The sequence below is a fragment of the Artemia sp. Qi Xiang Cuo genome, chromosome 18 (assembly GCF_049724085.1).
Source record: "Artemia sp. Qi Xiang Cuo chromosome 18, ASM4972408v1, whole genome shotgun sequence".
Lineage (NCBI taxonomy): Eukaryota > Metazoa > Arthropoda > Branchiopoda > Anostraca > Artemiidae > Artemia > Artemia sp. Qi Xiang Cuo.
In genome coordinates this window covers 61,099,891-61,118,638 of record NC_142811.1, presented here as the reverse complement: position 1 = coordinate 61,118,638, position 18,748 = coordinate 61,099,891, and the positions used below count along the sequence as shown (strand labels likewise).

The following is an 18,748-nucleotide window of genomic DNA, read 5'->3' as shown; positions in this document are numbered from 1 at the left end:
GATTTCTTTTTGTATTTTCCAAAGCCAAGAGAGAATCGTTAACCTTATTTTCTTTTACTCTGTCTTTGACTTTGTTTTTCTTATTCATGTTTACTCTTAGTATTGATAGCATTAATTTCGTTCTCATCGGCTTCCGACGGCGTCCTCGGTTTCTCGGTTTCAGAAAATACTCCGTCGGAGATATTTTCTGGGAATCTACTCAAGAAGTCACAAGCTGCATTTTGTTTACTTTTTAAATATTCAACTTTATAATCTAGATCTTGGATTTTCATAATCCATCTGGCTAGAATTCCCGTTGGGCTTTTAAAAGTGCGCAAGTATTGCAGGCGTTTGTGGTCTGAACGTAGCTTAAATTTTCTACCAATCAAATAATGTCTGAATTTATCCAAATGGTGTATTATAGATAATAATTCTAACTTTGTGACAGAATAACTACTTTCGCCTTTTGATAAAGTTCTGCTCGAATAGCATATAACTTTTTCTATTATTTTTTGTTTTGGCGTTCCCTTGAGAGGACTAGGGTTTTCCACCGGGATTATTTGGGATAGGATAGTGCCAATGCCCTTCGAACTGGCATCAGTTGTAACTACAAATTGTCCGTTCTCGAAATCAGGCAACGATAATATTGGTTCCGAAGTGAGTGCCTTTTTGAGAAGGTCTAGGGAAGTTTGAGCTTCCTGAGACCAGGTAATATTTTGGGAGTTTCCTTTAGTTAATTCTGTAAGGGGTTTCGCAATTTGGGCGTAATTGCGCACGAATTTTCTAAAATAACCAGTAAGGCCTAAAATTCCTCTTAATTCTTTCATAGTTCGAGGGGGTTTGAGGTTTTCAACACATTTTACTTTGTCTGGGTCTGGGGATATCTCTCCATGCGTCACCAATACTCCTAAAAATTTAATTTTAGGTTGAAATAAATTTACTTATTCAGGCCGGCATTTTAAATAGCCTTCTCTGAATTTCTCGAACACTTTAGCTAAAGTTGCTAAGTGTTGTTCACCATTTTCTCCTACACACATGACATTATCAACAAAATTAATGATATTCTTTAATCCTCTTAATAGATGCAATAAGGGTCTACACAGCGCGCTTGAACTTGTCTTGAGTCCAAAAGGTACTCTCAAGTATTCTTAAGAACCGCACTCGGTTGTAGAAATTGCAGTTTTGCAGACATCTTTTTCAGCTATTTTCACTTGGTGGTAGCCTTGGGTTAGGTCCAGAAAGTGAAAATTTTGTTTTTACTTGAAATAGAGTCAAGAATTTCATCTATTCTTGGTAAAGGAAATTTATCACTGACTACTTGTTTGTTAAGGACTCTATAATCTACTACAAGTTTCAGGTGACCATTCTTTTTTGGGACTAAGATCACTGGTGCGGAATACGGACTTAAACTGGGGCGTATAATGTTATTTTTTTAATGTTATTTATTTTTTTCCAATTCGTGGATTTTATTTTTCAACCACTCTTTATGCTTATACGGTATACGATATGGCTGTTTCGCGACGGGATTACCGGTCGTTTAAAATTAATTTTAAAAGAAAGGTATCAGTACGATTTCAACTTAAGATTCGGAAAACAAAAATTTGAAAATACATAAAAAATAGCATAATTTTTCTTGAGTTTCAAGTCAATAATATGATCCATATTAAATTTGTTTAAAAATTGTGATTTGGTTAGGGGGTACTTGTCTTTTGAGGTATTAATGCTGTTGACTGTGTTTCTTTTGGAATTCTCCCACTTATCGAAGTCATTTTCCGAGATATTTTGGATTATAACTAAACATGTCCCCTTTTTTTATCGTAATTGTATCACTTTCATCGTTATTAGTTACCCAAATAAAACCGTCTCCTTTTTCGTAAGATATAATCTGTTCTTCGCATAACAGATTTTCAGGAATTCCATTCGACTGAATCGCAAGCCATATTTCGGATTTGCTATCCACTGGTTCAATCATGTGTGATATTTGAATTCATTGCATCGTTTTGGGAGGGATTTTGTTTTCCGTATCGTGAACCCGTGATATTTTTCTTCACTATTATTGTATATTAGATTCATACTGGCTTTATGCTGCGTCATTGCGGCATCTTACGGAGTTACATTGGGTTTTACTATTTTTTTTTCACAATTCCACTATTTTCTTGATTTCGTTCGACCTATACCGTCGCATATCTCTATTTTAATTTTTGCAGATTCATCCCATTTATTATTTAAATTTACTTCACTTTTCCGATATCGCTCAGAATAAGAAAGCGAATTTCTGGTTATGCCACGTCCTCTTTGTAACGAGATATAAGGTTCAAAAGATTGTGACATTATACCGCCAGAAATTTTATTTACTGTTACACTCTCTTCATAACCTCTGTTACAATCTTATAGAGTAGGGGAAGGGGTATTTTCCGGGTATACAAGCCTTTCGTTCGCTCTGTCTAATAATACCTTATTCGACCTTAAGAGATTAGCACGTATAATGGCTTCATACGGAAAATTGTTGCATATTATAAAGTTTGTCGGAAAAATTCTATTATCCCTTTTTAGGTCTAGGTGAATAGAACCTTTTGCATCCAGTTTATGCCCTGTTACACTAGTTAAATTTGAATTATTAAAATTCTTCTGTCGCGTAATATGCGGAGGCAACTTATTAAATACGCATGAGTTTATGATATTAACTGTTGCACCAGAGTCAATTAGTGCCTTAAAGTAAACATTTGCCACACAAAAATCATTAAATATAGGTAATTTATTATTACTATCACTAAAGGACGGTACTATTATTGGGTTGGACCTATAAAGTATTCTGGGCCCCTTCTGGGTCCAATTTGTTCTTCTGAGGGGCCTAACACGTTTCCCTCCGGATTTATTTCATACGTCGGTGTTTGCAATAGAGATTCAGATATGCCCAAGGAATCTCTAGCCAAATGATTTACATTTGTTTGCCGATTTTGCCATGTATTATTACGGTAGTTTGGATTTCTTGCGATAGTGCCGGGTGCTGACGCCGACGGCATTGGCAATATACGTTCACTTCGCTTTCTTGAAAAATTTGCAGGTCCCGTCGGTAAGTTTTCGGGATTTGTATATACCATTCTTGCACTATATTGGCTTTGACGAATATTTGGGTTTTCCAATCGATAAATATTTTGTCTATTGGGGGAGGGTTATACAAATTCTGTTGGTACGCATTGTAAGGTAATGGTGGGCGCAATCTTCCCTGCCTATAACCTTGTACACCACTGGTGCTAAAATTTGTTCTCCCGAACAAATGGTTGCCATAATTTTGTGTATTGCCGACGGCTTCAGAGCCCATCTTGTCATTATCAGATTTCCAAACAGGACAATTCGTAGTTACTACAGATGCATCAACAAAGGGAATAGGAGCCATTCTCTCTCAAATATTTAACGGGGAAGAAATTGACAAGGAAGAAAAAGTAAAAGCATATGCTTGTCGTACCCTCACCCCAGGGGAAAGAAATTATTCAGCCACCCAGCTTGAGTTATTGTCAATAATTCATCACTTAGATAAATTTAGACATTATTTGGTGGGTAGGAAATTCAAATTATGCTGCGATCATAAGACCTTACAATATCTACAGAGTTTTAAAAAACCGACAGGAATCCTCGCTCGATGGATGCTGAAAATACAAGATATGGATTATGAATTTGAATACCTCAAGGGAAAGCGAAACGCCCCCTGTGACTACCTAAGTAGATTCCCGGAGGATAACTCCTTAAAAATGAAATTGAAGAAGTCAATGCAATAAACTCGAAAGGCACCCTAAAAAGTAAAAAGTAAGGAACAAGTATCGCCAACAAATCAAAAAACGAGTAAGGTCCTCTGTCCTTAGCCAATGTAAAAGAAAGCCAAAGTAAAAATTAAACATGTACTGCCCTAACTAAATATATCCTATATAATAAAGAACTACCCAATAACTTAAAAGCATTCAAAAAAGAGATAGATATCTATTATTATGATCTGGATGAAAAAATATTATCTAGGATAATAACCAATGAGAATAAGAGAAACCAAATTTCAATAATTTCAGTTTTACCCCAAAATCTAGAAGTCCCCGCATGTGAATGCTTCCATTCAGATATGGCCGGACACCTAGGAATCAGTAAGACTTTTCATAAACTAAAACAATACTTTTGTCCCATCAGCTCTGACTAAACTTAAGGAGTTCATAAACAGTTGTGATACTTGCAATATGAGAAAAAATCCCCTAGTATACTCTAATCCACCCATGGGAAGGACCCCTATAGCAAGATTTCCGTTTGACATAATTTCATTTGATCTGTATGGCACCAGCGGCGGCTTGCCCACATCCAATAAAGGTCACACTTGCATCTTATCAGTCATTGACCATTTTTCTGGTTTCACTTTCGCTAAAGCGTTGAAAAATCAAAGTTCCTATACCACGAGTAAAGCCCTTGCTAAATTCTTTGTATTTCGGAATACCAAATACAGTGCTAAGTGATAACAGGAGTAATTTTGTCTGAAAAGTGACTAAAGATTTAATGAGCTTTTTCCACACTAACAAATTAGTAACAACCCCATACCACCCTCAAGCCAATGGGAAAATTGAAAATAGACACAAATTATTTTCAAACATTCTAGGAATTTATACAAAAGATGATAGAAGAGATTGGCATGAGACCTTACCTTACTTAACTAACGTGATCAAAACGGCATTCTCACCCTTGCTAGATACTTTTTGGTCGTGACTTTTGAATTCCCTATGATGAAATTATCGAGTCAAGACAATACTATAATGATTCCGAGGATTACAAGCAAGAATTTATTAACAGAATAAGAAAAACTTATAAAATTTTTAAGCAAGAAATAGATAAATCCAAAATAAAGCAGGAAGTTAAATACATGCCAAACATTAAGGGAGACTTAAATTTCATAGTAGGAGATTTTGTTTACTTGAAAAATGAAATGAAAGCAGAGGGCAAGAAACTCACGGATCGGTACTCCGGCCCTTACAGAATTATAAAGAAATATGACAATAAAATAACTTTTAAGATCTCTAGCCCAAATACGGGAAAAACCTATAAAACTCATATCAGTCGTATAAAAAGAGCAAAATTTCCGGAAGCATGGGCCCCACAACCCACGACGTCTGATTCCTCAGATGACGAAAATAAACCCCAACGCTCGAGATTAGGCGAATTGAAACCCTTTAATTTCAAACAAGGATACTTTGAAAACGATAGCGAAGACGAGGATTTCAATGAATTCTTAACAATGACAATTATGGTTACCCAAAAAATAAAATTCCAACTGTCCCAAAACATAGAAAAAGCGATTCATCCTCTACGGAGAGTTCAGAAGAACTAGACTATACAATTTATCCTAAGTCTCAATTATTTCCCGATAGAATCTCAACTCCCCATCCCCCCAAACGATTTCCAAATGATATGGTGCCCTCAACAACGCCCATAGAGCCACCTGTATCACTGTATGCTTAGCTAAATAAAGCTATTGATACTCCCGGTGATCAAAGATTGGAATACGCCAGCAAACCACAAGTAAAGACTTTGCGTGAAGCAATGGACTTAATAAATTACCCGATGAAAACAAGGCAAAGGACATCTACGGTGAATCCCGAAACAAGGATACTCAAATTGCACTATCATGATATAACGGTATCCAAGGCCAAACCAAAGGATTGGACATCTTGGAAGGAGACTATGATACAACAGATGCCACATCCCCCTGAAGACTTTGCTTTCAAGCAATGGCGTAACCCCACAAAAACATTCGATTCATCACAAAGTTCACAAAAGTTGTTTAACTTGCCAGAAGTAGAAGTGCATCATAAGGAGTTAATTGATAAGCCTACAACATCAAGAGGCGAGGAAATTTTTGAAGGAAAGGCCGGCTCCACACCTAAATCCCTAGAGTCCTCCCTTACAAATTCTGGCGCTGAATCGTCGAGTTCTTCAGAGTCTGAAAGCGAGTCGGACCAGGAGAAGTTTAGGAATGCAGAAAAACTAAAACCAAATTCGGTGGCATCGCACGGAAAAACGGCAAAACTAAAAGCTCAAACGTTCCTAAAGAAATAATATAAAAAATTTGACATAATATCTTTAGCCAAACCAAAAAAGGATAAGCCCCAAACAACCAAGGAGATTATAACCAAATCGGGTAGAGTAATTAAGAAACCTGAAAAATTAAATATATAAACGAATCTACTGTATTAATTTAATTTTATGTCAACTTGTAATACCCTCCGATTATATTTCACAACACTTTCAGGAACAAAGTATTGAAAGTAATCCCTATCATTGAATAACTCGATTAGTTATTCAAACAAGTGAAATTGTGAGTAAAATTTTTCATTAAATAACATACTAATAAAAGTTAAATTTTTAATTAAATAACACACTAATTAAAGTAAAGTGATAAATTGCTAAAACTAACAATTATTAAATCATCTTTTACAGTGTACCTGTAAATATTTTATTTACCTTTAAGTTATAATTAAAAAAAAAAGTAAAATCCATTAATGGCGGAGTTTGAAGACCAAACTTGGGCAAGTCTGTTTGGTGGATTTATCTCGCCAGGTGAGATGGAGCTGCATACGTTTTTGGTCAACAATTCTTCCATAGGACGAAAAAATAAATTTAAAAAGGGACTCCCGAATGGGTTTAGTACAAAAGTGTTTTACACTATAGGAGAAATGTGCGATACAAACACATATGACATAACAAATGAAGCTGCATGTTATATGAGTGGAGAAGTCTTTCTAAACCTTACAGAAACCCCTCCCAAAATTTATCTCTTGGATCTGGCCATCCAAGTAAATAACCCCCACGCTATAAGGACCCTACTCAACTCTGGGGCCCGAACAACAACTCACTTAACCGAAAATATTCGGTATCTAATAACAAGATTAGACCATAATATTTTAAGTATGATCCTACTCCACGAGGAGATGAAAATATATTTATAAAACAAAGCACAGGATTGGTACCGTAAAAATCTACATGATTTCATGGACTTTATTATAAACATGACGACATTAATGAACTACCCAAAATCATCAAAATAAAAAGGCCATCAGGACATTCAGAATTCTCAGTAAGTCAGAACCAAGAAATTCACGTTACCAAAAGTCAATACTCAAATTCATGCTTTACCAAATAATTCGAAAGTTAGTACCCTACATAACATTAAGGCCGAACAAAGTTTGAAAATTTTACTTCTGGCACTTCGACTTGATCCAGATACTAATGAATCAAGCCGTGTCCTTGTGGCAAGAAGGCCCATTTGATGTGAATACGGTTCAATGTTTCTTCCAAAGAATCAAGGCCGATTACCTTGGGACACCACCATCAGGGGACCCAATAAATCATCACTTCATAAGACTCCATGGCTATAATATCCTAAAGTTCATGGTCTTTAACTTGTCTCAATCCAGAAGTAACTTCCCTTTTGAAATAAAAAATAACCATGTAATAAAAATTGAGGAAAAGAGAGACCAAAATCCAACCGACGAAAAAGATGTGGTAACCCTCGAACTGATATTTAGACCCCTCTCTAAGGGAGATGAAGGAACTACCTTATTGTGTCTATGTCGAGAAAAAAATCGAACACACATGATTCGATGCAACAAAAGTACATCGGACGTGACACAGGTAAAAAAATTGCCCCTTCCAAGAAACTTATTAAAATATCTAATGTACTATCAGAATTATCCAGAAAAAGGAACCAAAGTCACATTTCAAGCAATTATCAAAGACAATGATTATATAATAGGGAAAGTTAAAGGAAAAGTCCGAACAGTAAAAAAATTCGAACACTTAAAAGGAAATCTAAGGCCAATTCTAGAAAATTGGTAGAATCACACACGCAACCACGCGCACAAAGGGTAACCATAAATAAACATGAAGGACTAAGATAATCTCTACTCGTGGCGCATATTTCTTTAATAATCAGTAAAGTAAAAGTAAAAAATATGTGGTCATCAAGTATAATAATAAATTACCATATAATAATCTCTATACATTTTCTAATTCTCCATTATGACTAAAATTATTTTTTTTAATATTATAAAAGAAAGGCGTCTGTAAGTGTACTGAAAAGGTTTAGAGGTTTTTTTTTTGTTGTTTTTTTTGTTAATAAGTTTTTCTGAAATAAGTTTTTGTTAAAAAGTTTATATCTAATTAAATTATTTAATTAGATATAATAACTGGGTTGTGATAATTGGACTGGTTACAAACTTCGGACAAGTAAAAACAATGAAGGAACAAGTCGTACTTTCCAATATTGGTCAACCTCTGTATTAACAATACTTGTTGATAACTAAAAGTTCAGAAAACAATTGTACAATAACAAACAACAACTATACATATTTGGTTGAACTAATATGTATTTATATTCCTACCAACTGCATAGGAAAACTTCGTCATTTTTGTTGTTTTTTTTCTTTTCGTACTTTGTATCATTCCCTATAAACTAATCAACGCTATAACCTTGAGAGTTGAGCAATGATGCACCCCTTGTCCCGCATGGACTGTTGGCCAACTCAAGTGAAGGTCACAACTAATACTAATAAAGAAGGGAAAAAGGTAGTTTCATGGAAAAGTAAATAATTTTAAATTAGTGTTGAGCTTTGGAGAATCGAATTACGTTCGAGCGGAAAATAACCAAGTACAAGGTGGCGCTGGTAAACAAGTAGTTCAACCTCGACCTGAAGTTACTTTACTTTCCATTTAAAATTAAATATTCAATTTTGGTTGATATGGAATTTTAGAATATCGAATTATGTCGAGCAAATAAGTACCCAAGTACAAGGAAGTACTGGCAAACAAGTAGTTCGACCTAGGGTCACCATACATGCAACTAATTTTGAAGTATACGAACAAGACAATAGCCAATAGAAACGACCTTTCATTCAGAAAAATGACCAAAGCGATTGTAGACACAGGGTTTCCTGAGATTCCTAAGTAACTTCTCAAGTGCTTCCCCCAAGCAACTCAGGCGCGTCCCCAGGTGGTGGATAGGGGAACATCCTTCAAATATGGAGGATACCCTCGAATATTAAATAAGAGGGCGCGGACCAAGGGGGGACCCAGTCTCTGGGGGTCTTAAATAGCCGGTGCACCCTTGTCTGGGGGATATAAATACGGACAGAGGAGGAGGTGAGCCCCTCTGATAGCGATCTTGCTGGGCCCACCGGTGCGTGGATATGTCCCGAAGACGTTAAACTCACCCCCAGTAATGGGATAAATTGCTTGGTGACGCCGTGATGCCGAGTGGGATGATCCTCCCAGCGAGGACAACTGCGAAGAGCGGAAGACACACTCGAGGGTGTCAACGGTCCCGGCTAGAAGCAGAGAGGATTGGCTTGCCGTTGCTTCAAAAGCTAGCCAAGAAACTTTTCCTCTTTATGAATTATGACTAGGCAATCAATAAGAACACGAAATAGGGCTACCGCGTCCGGGGAAACCGACGGACAAGCTACCGCGTCCGGAGAAACCGACGGACAAGCTACCACATCCGGGGCAATCGATGTATTGACAGCCAACAGCGTTGGAAACGAATCAAGGCAACGTTTGACAAGTCCGTCACAAACGGACGCTAGACCGGTTTTATCTACAAAAATCACCACCAGAATCGGCACGTTAAATCTTCGGAAACTTTCGAAACCAGGAAAGAAAGACATGCTCCTCCGTGAAGCAAACCGCTACAATTGGGACATCATCGGCCTCTCAGAAACTCATCTACCAGGTATCAGCGAAGAACAGATAGGAGACGCAACCCTTCTGCTTTCTGGAAGACAAGACGGAACACACAGACAAGGAGTCGGCTTTTTGCTGACAAAAGCAGCAAGGAAATCTCTTCTATCAGTGGTGTCTGTCTCGGAGAGATTAATGATGATCCGACTCAAAAGCAAGTTCAAAAACCTTTCCGTGGTACAGGTCTGTGCTCCAGATTCATCAAGGTCGGACGAAGAGTCAGAAGATTTCTACTCTCAGCTCCAGAGCCTTGTCGACACCATTCCGAAGAAAGACATCGTGTTAGTCCTTGGGGACTTCAATGCCATTGTGGGGAGTGACAATAGCAGAAACAAAGATGTCATGGGCAAGTTCGGGATCGGACAGATCAATGGCAGAGGAGAACGACTCACTGAATTCTGCCGAGATAACGAGCTTTTTATCACAAACACAATGTTCAAGCACAGACAAAAGAGAAAAGTCACGTGGTGGTCCCCCGATGGAAGGACTGCCAACATGATAGATTATTGGCCGGTGGAATCCCGGGTATCCAGCGGGTATCCAGCCGGTGGAAATCTTCATTCACAGACACAGTGACGCTAGGAGGTGGGGACTTTGATAGTGATCAAAATCTCCTCATGTCATCGCTTCGCCTAAGATTAAAGGCCGTTGTCAAGCCGAAACAAAAAGTTCCAAGATTCCGGATAGAAGCCCTTAAAGACCTTAAGACGAGACAAGAGTACAGAATGCAGCTCAACGAACGACTGTCAAAGACCTTGAAAGAAACATCTGATCTGCTGAGTCCAGCCGACATCGATCTACTTGTTTCGCAAAGCAGCCTGGCCGTATGCGAGACAGCTGAGCTCGTCCTCGGCCGTAAATCTGAAGAAGACAAGCCATGGATTACCCAGGAGATTATTGATATGTGTACCGAGAAACGAACTCTCCAAAACAAGCAAGATCGAGAAAGCAAGGATAGATTCAAAAACCTTAAACGTCAAATTGAGAAGAAAACCCGCCAAGCACTAAAAGACATGATTACTGAAAAATGTCGGCAGTGTGAGGAGGGCTCCCGTAGGGGTAACTCACACCTCATGTTCAAACGTGCTAGAGAGCTGACGAACCGCAAAGAAGCGAAGTGCCTCTCTTAGATAAAAATGGACACAAAATCACTACTTGTGCCGGAATTCGATATCGCTGGAAAGAACACTTCCAGGAAAAGCTTAATCTCACAGTAAACCCAGATCCTGAAGTGCTTCGAAAGTTCCCAGCACACAGAGATGAGGAACCACCCCCACCACCCTTAAGGTCAGAAGTAGAAGCCGCACTCAAATCTCTCAAGTAAAATAAGGCAGCCGGAATAGACGGTATACAGGCAGAACTGCTAAAAGTGGAATCTGATATCGTCGTTGATCTGTACCACAAAATAGTAACAGCTGTATGGGAAATAAAATACTTCCCCGAGTCTTGGTCGAAATATGTCATAGTGCCCTTGCACAAGAAAGGATCTAAAAGTAACTGCGAAAACTACAGACCCATATCGCTTACTTGCCAACCACCTAAAATCCTTACGAAAATTCTCCTTGATCGGATCAGAAACCTGACAAGACAAGTAATCCCTGAATATCAAGCTGGCTTCCGTCAAAACCGATCCACCATAGACCAAATTTTTGTGATCAGACAAATTATGGAAAGATACCTGGAATTCGGGGAAGAGCTATACCTGCTGTTTATCGATTTCAAACAAGCTTTCGATCTAATTTGGCGAGATGGCCTATGGCACATCCTGGCACACTACGGTATTCCCACTGACATTATTGACATTGTCAAGAGCATGTACGAGAAGACGAGAAGCATGGTGAAGACAAGCGAAGGCTTAACTGAAGAATTCTCAACCTCTCCAGGAGTGCTTCAAGGATGCCTACTCTTCCCCACTCTGCTCTGCCTATTCCTGAATTCTGTACTGGCACTGGTGCCCAATGACACGGGAGCACTCATGAGTGGACACCTCATTGACTTGCTTGCATACGCCGATGACGTTAATCGCCAAAACGAACAACTAGAGGAACTGCAATCAAGCGCTAACGATATTGATCATGCAGCTAGTTCCTTTGGGAAGAAAATCAATGCTAACAAGACAAAAGCCATGAAGGTAACGCGGCATACAGATACAGGCCTTCAACCCAGCAAAATTATGATCCAGGGGTAAGATATCGCGTGGGTTGACAATTTCATTTACCTAGGAAGTGAGCTGACGTCCACAAACGACTCCTCAAAAGAAATTAAACGACGCCTGGCCCTTGCCTCAGCAAGCTTCAAGTCATTACGATCGATCGGGAAAAACAAACATCTGTCGCTGAAACTAAAAATACGCCTTTTTCGAGCTCTTGTGGTTCCAGTAGCAACGTACGGAGCAGAGACATGGACCTTAAAAGCATAAGACAAACGCGGGTTGGCGGCCTTTGAAACAAAATTCCTCAGGAAGCTTGCTGGTATCACCTACCGTGACCGAATATCAAACGAACGGTCTTCGCTCAACTATTCCCAGACCATCATGCAGACCATCCAGCTTCAACAGCTTCGATGGTTAGGCCACGTTCAGCGGATGTCCCCAACCCAACTTCCAAAAATTGCGTTTGAAGAAAGGATTGATGCCTCCCGTCCAAAAGGACGACCTCCCATGCGCTGGAGGGAAAACTTTCCCAGCCATCCCCTGTCGGTACTCCTTCGGACTGCAGCGAACAGGGAATCGTATAAGAAGCTTTGCCATAGTTCAGTCAGAGGAGAAACCCCGAGTCGGCCAATCCGGCCGGATGGGAGTTCAGTAAGTAAGTAAGTAAGGTTTAGCAATTGATGGGAAGCACTGTCAAATCCAGTGCCCAGCTAACTCTGGATCTGACTTCTATAATTTTCACGAGTTTTATAGTATTGTTTTGGTGGCTGTTACAGATGCCCGTCACAAGTTTATTTATATAGATGTAGGTGCAATGGGAAAAAATCGATAGTACTATTTCGCAAGATCTAGTTTTGATACTGCTTTCCGTAATGCCACCCTTCCAGTTCCAGACCCCTTATGTCTGTCAAACTCAGAGAACCATTTTCCTTTCGCTTTTGTTGGAGATGAGGCTTTTCCTCTCCAAAAAAACCTTATGCAACCATACCCAAGATATTCAACCCTAACCACACAGCATAGAGTTTTTAATTATCGTTTGTCACGAGCTAGAAGGGTGGATTTTCCCTGGCAAAATCTTTCTGTAGAAAATTGTCTTTTTTAGTGGCAAAATGTTTAGATGAAATAAAATCCTTCTCTTTTAAGGATTTTTATTTTGACTAATTGTGACAATTTTTGGGACAACTGATTTAATTTCAAGTCAGCTTTACAAAAATTAGATCTTGCAAGAAAAATTAACATTTCCAAGGTTTTTTGCTTGTATATTTAAATGTCAATTTTTTAATTCCTTCAAAGTACTTAAAAGCTTCATCAACAAATAAGACTTAAGTTTTAATTTAAATATAGACACTTGATTAAGATAAAAGTATGTTCAAGAGATTTTTTTTATTTGTAGACCATTTTTTATAGAATTGCTCTAATTTAGAATCAGCTGTACCAAAAATAGATCCTGCAAGAGAACTAAATATTTTAAATCTTTCTTAATTGAAGCTTTAAATGTCCAATTTCCTTCAGCATACTTGAAAACTTCATCTAAATTAAGATTGGAGTTTTATTTTAAATATTTACTCGATCAGAATAAAATTGTACTAAGAGAATAACTGGCTCCTAGTTTACTAGCCTCATATATGCTTAATCTTTGACTTGATGTGTGTTTTTCGCGTACCAGCTTTTAAACTTTAGTTTTAATCAAATGCTAAAGTTAATAATGGCATTTATTTTAATTGTTTTCTTTTTTGGTAAAAGTAATCTTTTCCATACACAAGTATTTAAGAAAATAGTGTATATATCTCCCCAAGTTTTCATCTGCTTTTTGAAGACACGGTTTTTTTTAATAGTTTTATTAACTATTACAAATCTATAAAATTTCAAATTTTAAAAAAATCATTATTGTATTCAATTTATTTTAAAAACTTGTTTCATCTTCTAGTTTATAATTGTGCTACTACATCGAACGTCACATTTTCCATTGAAAAAGATAATTAGATATTCTTATTCTAAGAGTTCCTGCAGTGTTTGCTACCTCTGTGAAAATTTAAATTACTGTGCTTTACCTTAAAGTTTTACCTAAATTACTGTTCTTTACCTTAAAGTTTGAAAACTTGTGAAGCACCAAAGACATCAAAGCAAAAATATTTTTTGCCAATCAACTCAATTTCAGGTCTATTCATGCCTGATAACCAGGATGTTCTGTGATTTTCAATTATCCAGGATGTTTATATAGCAAAATATTTGCATTCAATGTTTCATATATATGATAATCTATTTTCTATTCTGTTTAATCCCAACAGCCCAGGGAAGAAATTTACAGCACCTTGAATTCTAAAGGAATAAAATTGGAGACCAGAGATCAGATAAAAATGTTTAATAATAAAAATTAAGACAAAATTATAGACTAGAGATAAAATAAAAGGTTTAATAATGACAACTGATTTGTTGAAATCAAAAGAAGAAAATTCTTTTTCAATTAATTTTAATATTTCCTTTTGAATTCGGCTTTGATTTAGAACAGGCAATTTATCTAAATCTTGGGCTGAGGTGCAGCAAAATCCATAATTTGTAGAATTGTCCGAATTAATCTTCCTCCTTGCTCTATTCTCCAAGAATGCTTTTATGGTATCCTCTACTGGTGTCTCTATTGACTCAACTGGATGCCCTCTTTTCTTAGTTGTTTTTTTTTGACCAGATAGAGGTGTAAGAGCTGCTGAAGGTGAATTTGAGGGTTCAAAAACATTAAATGTTGGAGTATTCTGGTACTATGGCTGGTGTGTGGGAGAGGGTATGAATGACTGGCTGGAAAATTTGAAGACTTAACAGAATCCTGTTTATTTTGTATAATGGATGTTGAATACAAGGGATTTGGAGATGACTCGGGCTCTAAAAAAGTATGTGGTGCAGCGGGGTATTGCGTGGTGGGTGAAGAATTTTGTATCGAGATTGTGCGGGAATGAGGCATTTTTGGTTGACAAATAGGATTGGGCTTTGATGCAGTTGGGACACTAAAAAAGGTGGAAGTAGAGGATTCAAAGTCCGGTAGAAGTATACGGCTTTTTTATAAGGGGAGTTAGCAATGGAGTCACCTTCAAATACCTTTGAAAATTTTGAAGTAGCTAGATTATTCTGAAAAATGTAGGTATTTGATGCTGTTGAAACAGTAAGAGAGGAGGAAGTAAAGGAGGATCCAAAATCAGCTTCTTCCAAATTCAAATCAGGCGGGCTTGGAGTAACATCACCATCAGATAGAGGGGTGTTTCCGCGGTCCCTTTTGCGAGTCAAGATTGCGAATGGCAAAATTTTGCTGCATCGCGGAAACACTTTTTGCTGATCGACAGTTTTGGTGAAGCCGAAAATCGCGGAAACGGCAGTTTGGATCAAATACTAAGCAGAAATTTCAAATTATGACAAACACGACTCCTGTATCAATTGTAAGGAAGTCATAAATCAAGAGGAGAAGATCCTGATGCTCAAGAAGAAGCAGAAAGGACCTTAATTTGACGACGTATCAATTGTAATTCCTTCTACTTTTGGCATTGCCAATTCTTTATAAGATAAAACTCCTAAATTCTCTCTGATCAGTTTTATTTATGGTTGTTGCATTTGGTGTGAATGTTTTTTTTTTATAATATTCCCAGAAATACCCATATTATGAAGTAATGTCTACTAAGGTGGATTAGGTAACACAATAAGGGCTTCCTTAATTCTTGGAAGATAGGTATAGCCTATTTGAGAAGAAAATATACAGCTTACTCATACTATGATAATACATTATTGCACCTCCCCTTTTCCTGAATCATCTTGTTTTCTTTGTTTGCATGAATTAACCCAGACTTGAGCCTCATTCAATTAGCATCAGTCTTGTCTCACTTTTGTCATAATTTTCAGTCTTTTCAGGAATTATTTGGGTTCAATTTAGGTATAGCTTTGGTTGTGTCTATACTTAAACCAAACAGACTAAGCCCATCAAGCAAACTACTATGAAACTTGACTGGTGATCAAGTTCCGAACATGACTGTTCTCCCTTCACAGTTGCACTGTGGTTGCAAATAGATCAAACAGGGTGCAGATTCGTTCCCCCTGATAAAAATGACATATTTCTTACTGTTATTCAGTCAATTGGGCTGTAAAGTTGCACATTTACTGTCCAGTAAAAGCAGGATATAAACAAATTACTTCTTACTGTATATCCTGGTTTTATTGGTTGGGCCTCTGCACCCTACACTACGGGGGAACTAATTTGCACCTTTACCTCGAACAGAAATACACTGACGAGACTATTTACATAAGCAACTGAAATGAGGCTTTAACCTCCCTCACAATTTGGCCAATTTCTAAAGGCAGGTCAGACAGGATCAGGGTTATATCTGCAGAATATAAATGATGATGGTTGCATTTAGATCCAAAAGCTCTGAAAAATAAACAATATGTTGTTATCAGCTATCATTGTCTTTTACACTTACCCTAGGAAACCGGTTCTCATGAGCAGTGGATCACCAGCAGCCAGTAAGAATGCATTGACCAATGGGAATGTCCAGGTCCAGCACTCTATTAATATTTTCAGCAGCAGTGATAAAATAATTACACCAACAAACAAAAGCCCCTCTAACTAAAAAACATGTCCAGGTTAAAGCAAAGTTATTCATGTTTATTTCAGGCCTGCTTTAAGTAATTCAAATAATCCAGCCCATTTTGAAATGTTTATCTGAACCAGTAGCACATTAGGAACCCTGTTCCCCTATCTGGTTAACATCAAATTATATATATATATATATATATATATATATATATATATATATATATATATATATATATATATATATATATATATATATATATATATATATATATATATATATATATATATATATATATATATATATATATATATATATATATATATATATATATATATATATATATATATATATATATATATATATATATATATATATATATATATATATATATATATATATATATATATATATATATATATATATATATATATATATATATATATATATATATATATATAAACTTTTTTTTTTACGTCAAACCATGGAATCAATCCTTCCAGCTATAATTACACTTGTCACTGAGCTTCTAGAAGGTTCATCAGATGACAGTGATAGTGAAATTTTATGAACTTTGTCTATGAACTTCTGCTTCTGTGGCTTAGAAACACATCACAGGCAGCAAAACTATATTAGTGATGTCATACCAAAATACTCCAATGAGAACTTTAGAAAACATTTCAGAATGGATAAAAAAACCTTTGAATGCCTGATAGACTATATAAACTTGCCTGTACAGAACTACTGCGGAGGAATCAAAACAAGTTGAATCCAGAGAAATGTAATACATCCCTTTATCGTACCTTGTTAATCATGCTTGTTCACTCCGACTGATAAGTGATAAATTCAATCGGTCTATGAAATGTGACTGGTTCATTATCCAGTCAGTCATAACATATTTTCAGAAAGGAGGAAAACAGTTCATCAAATGGCCAGTTCAAGCTGAGATGGACAGGGTGATTTCTGCATTTGCTGCAAGAAGTGGATTTCCAGGAATCATAAGAACAATTGATGGGTGTCGTATAAGAATTGTTGCACCAGATGCACAGCAAGTACCTTATTTCAATAGGAAATCATTCTATTCCATCATACTTTTAGCAGTTTACTTACCAAAAAGAGAATTTTCCTATATTCACACTGGATTTCCTGGAAGTGCTCATGATTATAGAGTTCTAAAAAACTCAGGTTAATATTTGAAAGCAACACAGAACAAGCTATTTCTCTTTCCCTCTTAGGATCATCACATTCTCGGTGATAGTGCTTTTCCTCCATTTACATGGTTAGTCCCAGCCTTTAAAGAAACAGAGGCAAATACTCCTCAAAAAAGGCGGTTAAATACAAAACTTTTAAAAACCCGTGTTGTGGTTGAAAATACCTTTAGAGACCACCTAAACATATGGAGAAGGCTACGAGTTATATATTCCCATGTAGACCGTTCTGTCCAGATTGTTGTAACAGCAAGCTGCCTGCACTAGTTCTGTATTCAGCAAAATGATTCTTCACTTTTTGAGGTTGGAGAGCGTGAAGATACTCTCAATCAGGAGTCTGACATTAGAAGTGATGGCCTGTCAGTGAGTGGCTCTGGAGATGCTTACTATTCCTATTCTGCTGGACGAGCTAAAAGAAGCAGATTGATCAAGATGTGAGATTAAAGTTTTTTCATAAATTTTTGTCACAAATATTAAAATATCAAGTGATTTCACAACATTTTGTGTCGATACACTTATCTAATTGGAATATTAAGTAAATTCAAGATGGTTTATTTGTTTTAGAAATGTAATAAAACTAAAGTAGAGACGCTAGGAGTGAACCAGCAATTTTTTAAATGTACTGTAGAATCAATGGCATACATTCATATGAAGTGCAATTTAATATTAAGCAAAGGTACCATCCTAGTCATTGATAAAGAGTGACATACCGTATATAGTAAGCAAAATTGAAAATAAAATTATTTTGATTAAGTTGAAGAGGCTATTGGTCCACCATAATTTTGGATTTATTTCAAACCGCTGGAATTACTCTCAGCCCTGAAACATAAAGAGTAGTTTAGTTAAATAATCTATTATCTTTAAATTCATTACCCAGATACACAAATCAAAGTACTTTCTTCCATAGAGTAACATATATATTTTTGTTGTTAAATTAAAAACTTGTAAAAAACTTCAAATACAATCCTAACCCCCTTTTAGGACCCTCTCTGGGGATTAGATTTTCCACTGTATCATGGAGTTTGGCTGGGCTTACAGAGCCATATCCCGGATCCCTATCCCAAACCAAATAAACTAGC

General features: G+C 36.8%; 2 protein-coding genes and 1 pseudogene across 2 annotated transcripts in view; 2 read left to right on the top strand and 1 right to left on the bottom strand.

Moving 5' to 3' along the window:
- Positions 1 to 4,071: 4,071 nt before the first annotated feature.
- LOC148941740 (uncharacterized) lies at positions 4,072 to 6,183 on the top strand (annotated as a pseudogene).
- Positions 6,184 to 9,399: 3,216 nt separating this feature from the next.
- On the top strand, positions 9,400 to 10,317 carry LOC148941739 (protein CFDP2-like). The gene has a single exon (XM_089104246.1). The coding sequence runs from the start codon at positions 9,400 to 9,402 to the stop codon at positions 10,315 to 10,317; it is 918 nt and encodes a 305-aa protein (XP_088960372.1).
- Positions 10,318 to 12,272: 1,955 nt separating this feature from the next.
- The window catches only part of LOC148941738 (uncharacterized), a 39,243-nt gene continuing 32,767 nt past the window's right edge, over positions 12,273 to 18,748 (bottom strand). The window contains exons 4-5 of the mRNA XM_089104245.1: positions 14,981 to 15,133; positions 12,273 to 12,452 (exon numbers count right to left, since the gene is read on the bottom strand). Of these exons, the coding sequence (XP_088960371.1) occupies positions 12,273 to 12,452; positions 14,981 to 15,133 (333 nt within the window). The remainder of the gene's footprint in view (positions 12,453 to 14,980; positions 15,134 to 18,748) is intronic.

What these genes read in the sequence shown, in the direction of transcription:
- LOC148941739 (XM_089104246.1), top strand. Translation starts at nt 9,400, where the DNA reads ATGACTAGGCAATCAATAAGAACACGAAATAGGGCTACCGCGTCCGGG.